General features: G+C 49.1%; 1 protein-coding gene across 1 annotated transcript in view; it reads right to left on the bottom strand.

The window, feature by feature from the left end:
• LOC308555716 (putative adhesion G protein-coupled receptor E4P) overlaps positions 1–14355 on the bottom strand; it is a 45496-nt gene that overhangs the window by 25687 nt on the left and 5454 nt on the right. The window contains exons 2-3 of the mRNA XM_081134129.1: positions 13531–13614; positions 485–535 (exon numbers count right to left, since the gene is read on the bottom strand). Of these exons, the coding sequence (XP_080990255.1) occupies positions 485–535; positions 13531–13561 (82 nt within the window). The 5' untranslated portion in view covers positions 13562–13614. The remainder of the gene's footprint in view (positions 1–484; positions 536–13530; positions 13615–14355) is intronic.

The following is a 14355-nucleotide window of genomic DNA, read 5'->3' as shown; positions in this document are numbered from 1 at the left end:
GCTTCCTAGGATGCCCTTCCAGATAAATGATTTGCTTTCAAGTTCTTATTTCAGTATTTGCTTCTGGGGGACCCAACCCAAGACATGGGGCAAAGGCAACACTATCTCCCAGAATGATTTGGGACACAGGCTTTTGGGAAAGAAAGGGCAGAGATCAACATCCACCAGCTGTGTGACCTTGAGCCAGTTACTTCTCAAGTAGGGATAATGTCAGAACCATCTCTGCAGGAATGTCATGAGGATTGAACGAGCTGGAGCATTCAATTTGCTTAGCATTGAGCCTGGTGCAATACAAGAGCTAAATACATGGGGGGTGACAATGGTGATGATGTAGAAGGAGGGGGTAGTCCTCGGGAGCTCCAAGGAGTGTGAAGGAGGCATCAGGGATTTATATTCTCTCCCAATGAAAGGACTCCTTCCCTCCTCTGGAGGCAGGCTGCAGACCCCAAATTCCTTCCCCTGCCTTTGACAATTGTAGACTCACCTCTAGAACTCTTCGCTTCCAATCCTGACAGAGCTAGCAGGACACTGAGACCTGGAATAGAGAGAGAAGGGGATAGTTCAGATGGAGGATGCCCTGGGGCTCTGCTTGGCTGAGGTATGGGTGAGTTAGGGGCTTCATCTCCCACCGTTCACTTTACTGTAGACTCTTCCAGGTAAACTATAAACACAAGGATCATGAAGGGCATCATATATTACTTCAGTATGAGATGTACATCTGATTGCAGCTGTAAGAGGTTCAACACCCAATTCTAATGTGCATTGCCGGGGGGGGGGGGTCCACACCAACAAGAAATTCTTGGGCACCAACTGGATTTTTATGATTCAAATCAATTCTGACACTGTCTACCTGGAGACAGCATCAGATTCCACAGGTTAAGGGCTATAGATTGGAGGTTCCAATGATCCCCTCCTTGGGTTTGATTAATGTGCTAGAGTGGCTCACAGAACTCAGAGAAACATTTTGCTTACTAGATCACCGGTTTATTGCAAGAGGCTACCACTCAGGAACAGCCAGATGAAAGAGATGCATAGGGCCAGGTATGGGGAAGGGGCACTGAGCTTCCATGTCCTCTCTAGGCACCACTCTCACAGCACCTCCAACAGTTCACCATCCCGGAAGCTCTCCAAACCCCCTCCTTTTGGATTTTTATGGAGGCTTCATTACATAAGCATGACTGATTACTAATTGGTCATTGATGACAGATTCAACCTCCAGCCCTTCTCCCTACCCTGGTAATCGGGGTGAAACTGTAAGTTTCATGGTCGAAATGGTGGTGCAGGTAAACGTAGTACTCATCTCCTTCCTTGACCACATTAAAATTACAACTAAACGAGAGAACAACCATCATTGAGAACTATCTAAAGTCCAGCTGAACAGAAGTCCTACAACTAAGGATATAAAGAAGAAGCTACACTGACACTGGTAGGAAGGGTGGAGACACAAAGCAGACTGGTCCCACACCCACATGTGGTGATTAAAAATTGGGAGAGCCCTGGTTAGTGTGGCTCAGTGGTTGGAGCGTTGGTCCACACACCAAAGGGTTGTGGATTCGATTCTCGGTCATGCCTGGGTTACAGGTTCAATCCCTGGCCCTGGTCCTGATACATGCGGGAGGCATCTAATCAGTGTGTCTCTCTCACATCAATGTTTCTCACTCTCTCCGCTCCCCCCCCCCCCCGCTCCCTCCTTCTCTTCCATTCTCTCTGAAAAGCAATGGAAAAAATATCCTCTGGTGAGGATTAACAAACAAACAAAATGATAGATCCAGAGAACAGTTTGATGGTGGCTAGATAGGAGGGGCCTTGGAGAACTGGTGAAAAAGGTGAAGGGATTAAGAAGTACAAATTGGTAGTTACAAAATAATCAGGGGGGACATAAAGTATAGCATAGGGAATATAGTCAATAATATTGTAATAACTAAGTGTGGTGCCAGGTGGGTACCAGATTTATCAGGGTGATCACTTCATAAGTTATATAATTGTGCTGATCACTGTGCTGAACACCTGAAACTAACACAATATTGTATGCCAACTGTAATTTAAAAATAAAAATTATTAAATAAAGTAAGAAACAAAGTTCCAATTCAACTGGCTCCACTGTCAATGAGCCCCCTTCCTTATGTGAGTTCCAAAAGTCACTTCATTAATATAACAAAAGGCCTCATCACAGGAAATTCCAAGGGTTTAGAAGCTCTGTGCCAAAATCAGGAACACAGACCAAATATGTATATCTTATTATAAATCACAATATCACAAGGTGTGTGTCCCAATTTCTGAAAATCCAGCAGCTCCTAAAGCTTTTTCTCCAAGTCTAGCACCAAAAGGCCAAGTTTGCAACAGTCTAGCTTGGCCAGTCCACACTGTTCAGTAGAAATATAATGTAAGCCACATAGTTCCTTTTAAATTTTCTAATAAGCTCATTTTTTAAGTTCTCATCCCCTCACCCCCTTCCCTTTTGGCAACCGTCAGTTTATTCTGTGTATCTATGGGTCTGTTTATGTTTTCTTTTTAGATTCCACATATAATTGAAATCATACAGTATTTGTCTTTCTTTGTCTGATTTATTTCACTTAACATAATACTCTCTAGGTCCACTAATCTTTATTTTTATTTTTATTTTTTTAAAATATATCTTTATTGATTTCAGAGAGAGAAAAGGAGAGGGAGAGAGAGAGAGAGACAGAAACATCAATGATGAGAGAGTCATTGATCAGCTGCCTCCTGCACGCCCCTGACTGGGGGTCAAGACCGAAACCCAGGCATGTGCCCTGACCAGGAATCGAACCCTGATCACCTGGATCCTAGGTTGACGCTGAACCGCTGAGCCACGCCCAGCTGGGCTCCACTAATTTTTAAAAGGTAAAGAGAAATAGGTCAAAGTAATTTCAATAATATACTTTTTTAACCGACTATAGCCAAAATGTTATCATTTAGACACACAATCACTATAAAACAAATTATTCATACAGTATATTACATTCTTTGGTGTGTGTGTTAAGTCTTTGAAACCCTGTTTGCATTTGGACTGGCCTTATTTCCAGTGCTCAGTAGCTACACATGGCCAGTGGCTATGGTACTGGGAAGTACATGTCTAGCCTCTTAATAACCAGTGCATTCTCTGGAATAAGGAGAGACTGAAATAGCACAGACCATAAGAATCCCAGGAGTCCAAGACTGTGGCAAATTTGGAATGAATAAGGAAGTTTTCAGGATGCTCTATTTTGATGATGACCTGAAAAATGTCCACCATATGACTAGACAGAGTTTCATATTGAAGTTGGAGATGAACTCAGAAATGCAGACAACTTTGCCACAAATTTGGGAATATCACTCCTTCAAGGTAGGTGGGTTGGATAACCAGGCACTGGGAAAAGGATTTGCCCTTATCACTTTCATTGCAAGCGGGTTGAGTTGGAATCCTTTGCTAAATTCTGGAGGCATCTGCTTTCATGGCCAACATCAGCCCTCAAGGGGTTTAAGTGGGACAATTAAAATCCAGGTAACTTGGATTTATATCCTACGTAAGGACAGGAGCAAGGATTATTTGGATTATCACAGAACAAGACAAGTCCCCTGGACAAGATAAGATCAACACCTGCTCTTCCTACCTCCTCTGCTCTATATCGTGAGTACTGACAAAAACATCATATTTAAGGATTCATACTGATAGGGATACAAGGGTAAAATAAAAATATGCTTTGTTTTTCCCCTTTTCTTCCTTTCTCTTATCTTTCTCTCCCTTTTTACTAACAGAATATATAATTGATTAATTAACTGTATATGTTTAACCTTATGTTCTAAGATTTGTCGCAGTTCTCAGTTGACTAGGCAAGCACAAAGAGACTTTTAACTCAGTCTTGAACTTCCAGGCCTGGCCACCAGGAATGCAGAGGGTGATCCATTAGGCCTCAGAAACACCAGGATGACACACACACGGTCACTGCTCCAGTTTCAGAATGCTGACCATCCTGTTCTGGGGACCAGAAAGGAAGGCATTCATCAAGACCCAAGACCCCCACAGGCACTCAGATTCCAGGACTGCAAATCACCAGAACCCCCTTGTACTATTTACGCACATTCCTTTTCCCTGATTCCCTTCTATAAGCTTTCTCCTAACAAGTTTGAGGGGAAGGAGGATGTTAGGGTTTTCACCCGTCACCTTCCCAGATTTCTGGTATCTGATATTAAATGCGCACTAATAATCCAATCCCTGTCACTGCTTTTCGGCTGGGTGTGTTATATCGGTAGTTAGACAGACATGAGCAGAGCAAGGACAAAGGGCCATGTACAGAAACTCACCAGGGCAGAAAGCCCTGGATGTCTAGCAAGGCACAAAACTGGGAAAACAAGAATCTCACCCCCAGGGTAACCTTTCCTCCCCTAGCATATGGCTGGTCATTTGGTTTAAACTCCCCTGACCTTTTCCTCCCTAAAGGTAACATTTAGGCCTCAGTTATATTTCAGCTCCAGGCCCAGAAAAACAACCAATAGAATATTTATCAGCTTTCCATGTGTGCTCTTACAGGGTCGTGGTCTCCACTGATTGGTCAGCGCCAGGAAGGGGGTCATTAGTCAATGTAGCTGTCCTGAGGCAGCCAAGGGGTCACTTGTCTGGTTTTGCTATTCTGGGCCAGGGGAGGATAGGTTACCCTGGGGTCGAAGTTCTTGTTTTCCCAGTTTTGCCGAGGCTTTCCGCTCTGGTGAGTTTCTGTACTTGGCCCATTTTCCTGCTCTGCTCATGTCTAATTGCCTATATAACAGGTGGTGAAAGGTTTCACAAGCCCCTGACTCAGTTGACCTCCAAGTTACAATACTACTAGGCTGAATCATATGATACGGCCACTTCTTAAGTCAAAAATGCTCAAACGTCAGCAATTTCCCTATGAATGTTTTTCACACACTCACAAAAGAATATTACTTGATTCCTAGTGAGCAAACTGTAGCCCTTGGGCCAAATCCAGACTCCTGTCTGTTTTTTGTGCTAAGAATGATTTTTATGGTTTTTAAGTGGTTTAAAAAAAATCAAGAAGAAGCATACTTCACAGCACATGAAAATTATATGAAATTCAAATTTCTATACCTATAAATCAGCTTCTCTTGGAACATGGTGATGCCCATCGGTTCCCATAAGGGCTGTGGCTGCTTTTGCTACGGACATAGAGGTCAAGTTAAGACAGAGACCAAACGGTCCACAAAGCTGAGAAGAGTAATTATTTGGCCCTTGGCAGAAAAAAATAGTTTGCTCACTCCTGACATAGAGTATGTGACTTCGCATGCTTGCTTAGATCTTTCAAAACTTCTAGCCTGTATTTGCCTCATCCGATGGTATTTTTTTAATTATTCCAAAGACCCCTAAAGCCCAGGGCCCAAGGGTGGGTAAGTCCAGGTCATTGTAACGTACTAAGCTAAGGTACTCGGAGCTGGGACCCTCTTGGTGGTCATCAGTGTAGCAGATGCTTGGAGTGTCCCTCATCCTTCCCGAGGGTTCCTATGCGTTGCAGATAAGTCTCTGTAAGAGGGCATTTTTCTTCAGCCCGTGGGGGACCAGCCAGAAATGTTGGGGAGTTACACTCGGTGTGGGCGTCAAGCAGCGAGGCTGTAACCACAAATTAACATTCCAATTAAGCGCCCAGGAGGCTATGCAGTGCTTGTCTTTAGGCGGCAGCCGACCTTCTGGTTTAACGAGAGTATGTCGCTAAAACCCTGTGTGATTCTTCTCTTCTTGTTCACAGCTTAAGAGAAGGCTGTGAAAACAGTTCCCGGGGAGGAGGGGCCGCCCGGCGCCAGCCTCGCAGATCCTAGATGGCCGCGGTGAAAACGACCCAGCCCTGAGAGATCATGCCTCGGACCCAGGAGGAAACCCGGGCGCGCCGCTCCGCGGGGCCTTCCCCCTCCCGGGCGCGCCGCTCCCCCGGGCCTTCCCCAGCCCCCCCCCCGGGCCTCCCCCCTCCTCCCCGGGCGCGCCGCTCCCCCGGGCCTTCCCCCCCCCCCCCGGGGCCTTCCCCCCCCCAGCTCCCGGGCGCGCCGCTCCCCCGGGCCTTCCCCAGCCCCCCCCCGGGCCTCCCCCCTCCTCCCCGGGCGCGCCGCTCCCCCGGGCCTTCCCCCCCCCCCCGGGGCCTTCCCCCCCCCAGCTCCCGGGCGCGCCGCTCCCCCGGGCCTTCCCCAGCCCCCCCCCCGGGCCTCCCCCCTCCTCCCCGGGCGCGCCGCTCCCCCGGGCCTTCCCCCCCCCCCGGGGCCTTCCCCCCCCCAGCTCCCGGGCGCGCCGCTCCCCCGGGCCTTCCCCAGCCCCCCCCCCGGGCCTCCCCCCTCCTCCCCGGGCGCGCCGCTCCCCCGGGCCTTCCCCCCCCCCCCCGGGGCCTTCCCCCCCCCAGCTCCCGGGCGCGCCGCTGCCCCGGGCCTTCCCCAGCCCCCCCCCGGGCCTCCCCCTCCCCCCGGGCTTGCCGCGCGCCCCCGCAGCCCCTCCCCGTCTCTGCTCTGCGCTCAGCCTCCCCCTTAAACACCCCTGGGCACTGAGCGGCCAGCTGGGTTTTGGAGGACAAGAAAAGCCTCTCTTCTCCCCGCTGGCCGGCAACTGGAATAAAACTCCTTTCCTTCGCTCAGCACGTGGCTCCTGAGTGTGGCTTTCGGGGTCAGGCAGACCCGGACCCGGACCCGGCCGCGGCTCGTTTTCGAGGCTTCAGTTTTGGGGAGCCACAGCCAGGAGCAAGTGGGAGCTCCGGGTAAGTCTCGGACCTTGGAGGGGTTCCCCAGGCTGCCTGGGGCCCGCCCTGCCGAGAGAGATTTTGAGAGTCCCTAGCAGCTGCCGGCGATTTTGCCCGGGGACTGGCTGGTTCTCTGGGGCGCGCCGCCCACCAAGCCAGCTGAGGGAAGGAAACGGGCTCCTGGGGCTGACTGGGAGAAGTCCCCGGTGTGCAGGACCAGAAGCCCGCTGCGCCCCCGTCTGGGCTCATGTGCACCATCTGGGCTTCTGTAGGAACCAACTGGCGCCACTTGGCGGGTGGCAAGGCCTTGTGACAAAATCCCAGCCCTCCTCACCCTTGCAGGCATCTGTTCAGAGCACTCCCTCTGGCCTGGCTGTGTATGGATTTCTGGGTTCTGGATGCTTTAATGATTGTACATATTGTACAGGGTTTTTGATGGTGTTAGTTTCTTTCTTGATTTTCTGCATTTCCAGCGCCCTTACAGCCCTACTTTGTAAAATTGTCCTCCCATTTCACAGGTTCTGTCCTTGGCTAGTAACCATGGAAACAACACAGTCCATCCCCAAAGGCAGCCCCCAGGGCCGCATGTTAGGAGGGTGGTATACCTGTGGACGCCACTGACAAAGAAGACAATGATTTTCTATTGTAATACGGCCTGGCCAGTGTGTTTTGGGGTCGGAAGAGCGATAGCCCCTGAATGGCTCTTTGAGTTACTATACTATTTTGCAGTTAGAGTTATTCTGTCAAAAGTCTGGGAAATGGGGTGAAATACCTTATATACAGGCTCTTATGTCTCCGCATAATAAGGATGCAGCCAAGGAGGGAAGTATGTTAGTGGTTAGGAGGGAAAGCGCTCTGAAGCCTCTCCTTGCAGACAGTAAGACGCTAGAGGAAAAAGGTAAGGGGGAAGTGGCTCTTTCGGCCTCCTCGAACCCCAAGACGCAGAGGTAGGGAGGCGGCCCTTATCCATCGTTGCCCCCCCCCACTGCCCCCTGTAGATCTTGGAAATTAGGGAACTGGGGCTGCCAAGGCCCCTCCTTCATGTGATGAGGAAACAGTCTCCCCTTCTAGGACCTGACAGGGCACCCAGTTCGGACCAGGGGCTCCCCAGATGGGAGCAGGGCAATATCCGCTGAGACAATTGCCCATTGGAGGCATTAATCAACAGGGCCGGCTGATGGGGTATTATTGGGCCCCTACCCCATTTTCAACTTCAGATTTGCTTAACTGGAGGAATTTTAATGCCCTTTACCAAGAGGACCCCCAGAAAATGACTGATTCATTACATCTACTTCCTCAACTCATTGCCCTAACTGGGCCCATACACAGGAACTCCGGAACGCCCTACTAACAAGAGATGAGATAAGACTAGTAAGAGATAAGGCCATGGAGGAAGCCCATCGGCTTCATCAGGAGAACCCCAACGGAACCCCTGACCCAGCAAGGGCAGAGCCTCTGGTAGAGCCTGATTGGGATCCAGACAGCAGAGGCCTAGTGCACCTGGCGCGTCACAGGAGACGCATACTAGCAGGGTTAAGGAGAGGGGTGACTGAGCAAAACAGCCTAAACAAGGTACCAGCAGTACAGCAAAAACTTGGTGAGGATCCCTCGGCCTTTCTGGAGAGGATTTACCAAGCCGACCGTAAATACAAGGATATAGACCCCCAGCGCCTGAAAATATGCTGATGGTCAATATGACCTTCATCAGCCAGAGCGCCCCATGTATTAGGAGAGAGCTTCAAAGACTGGATGGGGCCACTTGGATGAACCCGTCGCAGCTGGCACACAGTTCGGAGTTTCATAGCCGCAGCTGGCAGATACTGCGGGTTTCATAGCCGAGAGATGGAAAGGCAGAAGCAGGCTGAGGTTTTCTGAGTAGGGAAAGGAAGGGGATGGCTAGAAATGAAGCAGAGGAAGCCACTAGGTGCAAACCAGTGTGCTTCTTGCAAGGAGGAAGGGCACTGGAAAAGAGAATGCCCTAGGAAGGGCCACAGAAATACTCTGAAGAAAGGAAAAGGGAGAAAACTTCGAAAAAGAACGATTGAGAGGAATGGGGACTCAGATGAGGAATGAGGGGACCCAGGGGCTCCCTTGGCTATTACCTGGCCCATTGTTATCTCCCCACAGGCACCCCGGGTACAATTGACAGTGGGGAACAAACCCGAAGACTTTCCTGTGGACCCTGGAGCGACTTACTGGGTTTTGAAGGCCAAACTAACGCAGCAAAGTCCCCCCTCCATGGCAGTGACTAGGGTGTCAGGAAAACCGCCACTGCAAGCTTCCCTTAAGCCCTTAGAATGCCGGCTGGGAGACCTCAAGCTAAGGCATAACTTTCTTCACATGCCAGACTGTCCGATTCCACTGTTGGGTTGGAATTTGCCTTGCAAGTTAGATGCTCAAATGACTTTCTTTCCAAAGAAGCAGCAACTCCCATCTGCAGGTGCCCCCAGAATGTGCACTGAGACTCCAGCGGTTCCTTGCAGAAACCGGAGGGTCCACAGAGGAATTTTCCCGCTGGAAATCTCTGAGCAAGTAAGGTCGTATGGGCCGACAGGACCCTGGGACAGACAGTAAACGCTTCTCCAGTGTCTATTCAGTTCAAGGAAAAGGCAGTCGTGCCTAGGAGAAAACAACACCGGCTACAGAAGGAAGCTTTAGAAGGAAAGGGATACAACCCATCCTGCAGAAAGCTCTGAAAGCAGGATTAATTCGGCCTCGCAGATCACCATGTAATACAGCAATCCTGCCTGTTAGGAAGGCAAAGTTGAATGAACACCCTTCTGTCCAGGACCTATGGGCCATTAATGCAATTACTCAGGACATTCATCCAACTGTCCCCAATCCATACCCCTTGCTCACAGCTGTGCCGGGGACCAGCACTTGATTCTCTGTTCTGGACTTAAAGGGTCCCTTCTTTTGTATTTCAGTTGATGAGCAGGCTCAATTACTGTTTGCATTCAAATAGCAGAACCGGGTGAGTAAGATTACTACCCAATATTGTTGGAGTGTATTGCCACAGGGATTTAAGAACTCCCCCACGGTTTTCAGAGAGCTAATAACAAAGACTTGAGAGACCTACAGTTGGATCTGGAATACTTTTATACCATGTTGATCACCTGCTCATAACTGGATAAAGAAGAATTGATCATATGGACCTGAATGAACTGAGGATAATTATTGTTTTATGACTTTGTTCAAAATATTGCTGATTTTTAAAAAAATATGTCTTTATTGATTTCAGAGAGAGGAAGAGAGAGAGAGAGAGAAGCATCAATGATGAGAGAGTCATTGATAGGCCGCCTCCTGCACACCCCCGACTGGGGATGGAGCCCGCAACCCAGGCATGTGCCCTGACCGGGAATCAAACCCCGATCTCCTGGATCCTAGGTTGACGCTCAACCGCTGAGCCACGCCCGGCCGGGCAAAATATTGCTGATTTTTTTAAAAAATGTTTTGTTTTCCAGATATAAGGACACTTGTTTTTTTCTTAGAGCAGTTTGGTAAATTATACCTTTGTAAGCAATACCAAGGCATTTATATTTTTTCCCCTACCTGATCCCTCTAGAATTCTAAAACTCTTAATGAGTGAGTATTATTTAATTTTCATGGCATTATGGTTGTTTGTAATGCATTCAAACAGAGACTCTGGTCTCTTTATAACTGGACACAGTTGAAAACTGATTTTATTGACCAAGACTTTGAGTGGCCTGTCATGTTTGGGGATATATGCATAGACTCTGAATGTCACCAGAAAAAATTTAAGGAATTAAGATTGACTTTAACTGATTCCAAAGTTGAAAACTCACAAACACAGACAATAGTAACCAAAGAAAAGGATTTGGGAGGTAAAAAAATGTATAGGGAGTTTGAATGGTAATAGAAGGAAGCTTGACTTGGGGTGGTGAACACACAATACAGTGTACAGATGATGTTTGTAGAATTGTGCACCTGAAACCTTTGTATGCTCTTATGAGGAAAGGACAGCAGTGTGATTGGCAGGAGAAGCACCAGCGAGCTTTTGAGGAGGCAAAAGAGCAGTTAAACAGGCACAGGCACTTGGTATCTGTGATTCAGCCCTACCTGGAAAATTGGATGTACATGTACATCCCCAGGAGGGGATGTTGTGGGTTCTCTGGCAGTGACAGGGGAGTCTCTGCATCCCAAAAGGGTTTTGGGCCCAAGTATAGAAAGGGGCCAAAGAAAGATACAGCCTAGTTGAGAAACAGCTCTATGCCACCTGCCATGCCCTGCAAGCAATAGAGCCTGTAACTGGAAGCTCTGCTATGACAGTGTGGACCACCTATCCCATCGTGGGGTGGCTGCACATGTCTCATACCCTGAAATCTGGTGCAACAAGACACAAGCTATAACGGGATGGGGTGTTGACCAGCAGCAGAGACATACCCATTCAACAGCCCCTCTTGGCCAGGAATTGCAGACACTGTTAGGGCCAGTCACCTTTGTGTCAGAAGGAGATGTTGAAAAGACACCCGAGGAAGAGCCTACTGGCCCTTTGCCAGTGAGAGCAGGTACAGTTTCAGTGCCACCTGAAGCATGGTATGCTGATGGCCATGCAAAGGACAGCTCCCTAAATGGCACGCGCAGGAATGGACTATCAACAGCTGACCCCTGTGGGGACAAACAATATGGACTGACATATGGATGGCTGCACAGACTAAGGAGGTGACCCTTTATCATGTCACAGAACATCAGTCATTACAATGTCCAGGGAATGATGGAGTGAACGCACTGGTTTGCATTCGCTGGGTAGAAGAGGCCCCAGCAGAAGACCTGGCTACACGGTTACACAGGAAGATGAAACATTCAGGGCAGGAAACCCTGTAAGCAGTGGCTAAAGCCTGGGGCCTCCCATTGAAAATGACTGACATTATTACAGCTTGTCAACACTATTCTATATGTGCAGAACAGCATCCGTGTCCCTTGCCAGCAATGGCAGGACACTGTGTGCAGACTGGCCTGAGAGCCACAACATTGAACGACCACTGTACCTCCCTTACAATCCAACAGGAGCTGGACTGACAGTGTTATAATGGACTGTTGAAAAACACCCTGAAAACTGAGGGAGGATTGTTACAAGGATGGACCACAAGACCCTCTGGCTTTCTACTAGCCATGAATGAAAAGCCCCAAGCAGATCAACCTGCAGCGTTCCAGATGCAGCAGCAGACATGGGCATCCCGCCGAGAGTGCAGGTTGTAACAACGAACAAAGGATGCTAAGGTAAGACCTCGATGGGGAGCAGAGAATAGCCTGTTGTTTCCAGCACCCCAGGACATAAACCCTGGAGCTAGTGCATTAACCTGGCCCTGGGAAGCCCAAACTGGTACCCGCTGGTGTGCTCCCCTAACCCCATGGGGGAGGGCCTTGCCTGCTCCTACAACCTGCCATAACTGGTACGTGGCCAACTGCTCTTCCTTCGGCACATGTGCACTCCTCCTCTCACAGGCAGCATTCTAGGCCAGGGGACATCACCAGTGAGGAGGCGTGGTACAGGATAGGAGGCCAGGGAGACCGCCCGAATAAGCCACTGTTCTTACCCAGGCTAGAGCGCTGGCCTGGCCACTGCCCGCTGCTGCTGATTTGCCTCCGTTGGTGCCTGCGAGACATTTGTCTCAGTCTCCTCAGTTCAGCTCAGGCCAACAGCTTTGCGAGATGGGCTCACAAAGCGGCTCTCCCTCCGCTCCAAGGTTTCAGAGACGCCCCTCCCTGCCAGGGCTGGGCTGCCTGGGAAAACCAACCCCGGCCGCCTGATGGAATGGTCCTAACCCAGCATGATTTGGAAAGTTGTCTTGCTCGGCCAGGTGTGGCTCAGCGGTTGAGCGTCGACCTAGGATCCAGGCAATCGGGGTTCGATTCCCGGGCAGGTATGTGGGCTCAATCAATGACCCTCTCATCATTGATGTTTCTATCTATCTATCTATCTATCTATCTATCTATCTATCTATCTATCTATCTATCTATCATCTATCATCTATCTATCTCTCTCCTTTCCTCTCTCTGAAATTAATAAAAAAGGTATGTAAAAAAAAAGAAAGTTGTCTTGATTGGCTATCTGCTTTATATATTCTCATACTGGTACGTATAAGCTTGATATTCCTTTGCTGTGTGTTATATTGTTGCTGTAAAATAAAAATGCAGTGTCTCACCCATACTCCTCCCTCCCCAGGGTACATACGGGCAGATTGGACGGGAGCGGGAAGGGACCGTACCCACGTGGGGATGGACTGTGTGGTGAATGGGAACAAGCACCCCACCCCTGCTCCGACTCCCCCTCCCAGCCCGCGGGAGCCTGGCCAGCTCCTCAGTCAAGAAAGCAGCTAGCTGTGTAGATCTCACCCAGCTGAGAAAACACATCCCCCTCCCTGCATGCTCAGTTTTTCTGTTTTCTGTAAAACCTTGTGATGGGAAAGTCTGGATGGCTGCGAAACAATAGCACCCACTGGCCGCCCCCCCCCCCCAAGCAGCCCATTCGCAGGCTGAAGGGGACTTGGTGGTTCATCTTCACCGGTGGCAGCGGCCTGGCAGTCAGCTTCACCAGCAGCCACCACCGGCGCGCGTGTAAGTCCTGATAAACCCCCGACTTTCACAGCCAGTCCTCTGGGTTATTTCCTTGGGAATCCAAGAACCATATGCTGAGGTTTTCTGGGCCCTCAGCACTTTGCGTAACAGCAACTAAGAGGCTCGAAAGTTTCTAATAGGACAGGCGCATAGTCATTTCTGGAGAAAGAGCCAAATGTGGGGAAACAACCAAAGCTAGGGCACAGGGTCATGGGGAGAAGTGTGGGGAATTCTTTGTCCCACTTACCTGAGAACAGGGCCAGGCACCTGCTTCCCATAGCGCTGGGACACCAGGAACAGTCTGAGATGCTCTCCAGCGGGACAAGGGTTCCTGGAGTGAATAAGCCCCATGGAAATGAATTGCTGATGGTCACAGAGTTTAGAAGCCAGGTGGCTGATGTTTACCAACACCCTTTAAGCTCTGCCCATCTTTTAACAACAATTCCACGTCTAGGAAATCGCCCCAAGGACAAGCTCCTGCAAGGATGATCAGAGCAGGGTAGCTTATAGGAAACACGCTTACAGCCCAATAAATAAGGAGCACAAGAGGCACCTGCTGGAATATCCTGCTGGAACTTAAATATCCTGCTAGTCTACTGCAATCAGCACCATCCAAACTGGGAGGCTGCACATACCAACTATCCAGTTTCTTCATCCAAAACTTTTTAAGTAAAAAACACTTAGGGTACCTACATTAAAAGGGACAGAAACCTATCAACAAATTGCAGTGTCTTACTGGATCCCAAATCCAACAAATAATTTTTTTTTAAGGTTATAAGGCTGGAGATGTGATGACATTAAGGAATGATTGTGCATTTTCCGTAGATATGATCATTTCCTCACCAGCCAACTCAGATGGCTGCTCCAGAGGAAGCTATGGGTATGATAAAAGGGCTTTAAAGACTCCAGATCTTTTGGAGATATGTACTAAAAATCTTGCAAATGAAATAATATGATACCTAGAATTTATGTCAAGATATCTGGGGAGGGAAGTGCTTTGGGGAGCAAGTGGAAGTAAAAATGAAAAGAAATTGGTCATTTTTTTAAGAGCTGGGGGAAGAGTCTAGTTATT

Source organism: Miniopterus schreibersii (assembly GCF_964146895.1).
Source record: "Miniopterus schreibersii genome assembly, chromosome: 4".
NCBI lineage: Eukaryota > Metazoa > Chordata > Mammalia > Chiroptera > Miniopteridae > Miniopterus > Miniopterus schreibersii.
The sequence above is the reverse complement of the archived record's forward strand: the minus strand, read 5'-3'. Positions and strand labels throughout refer to the sequence as shown.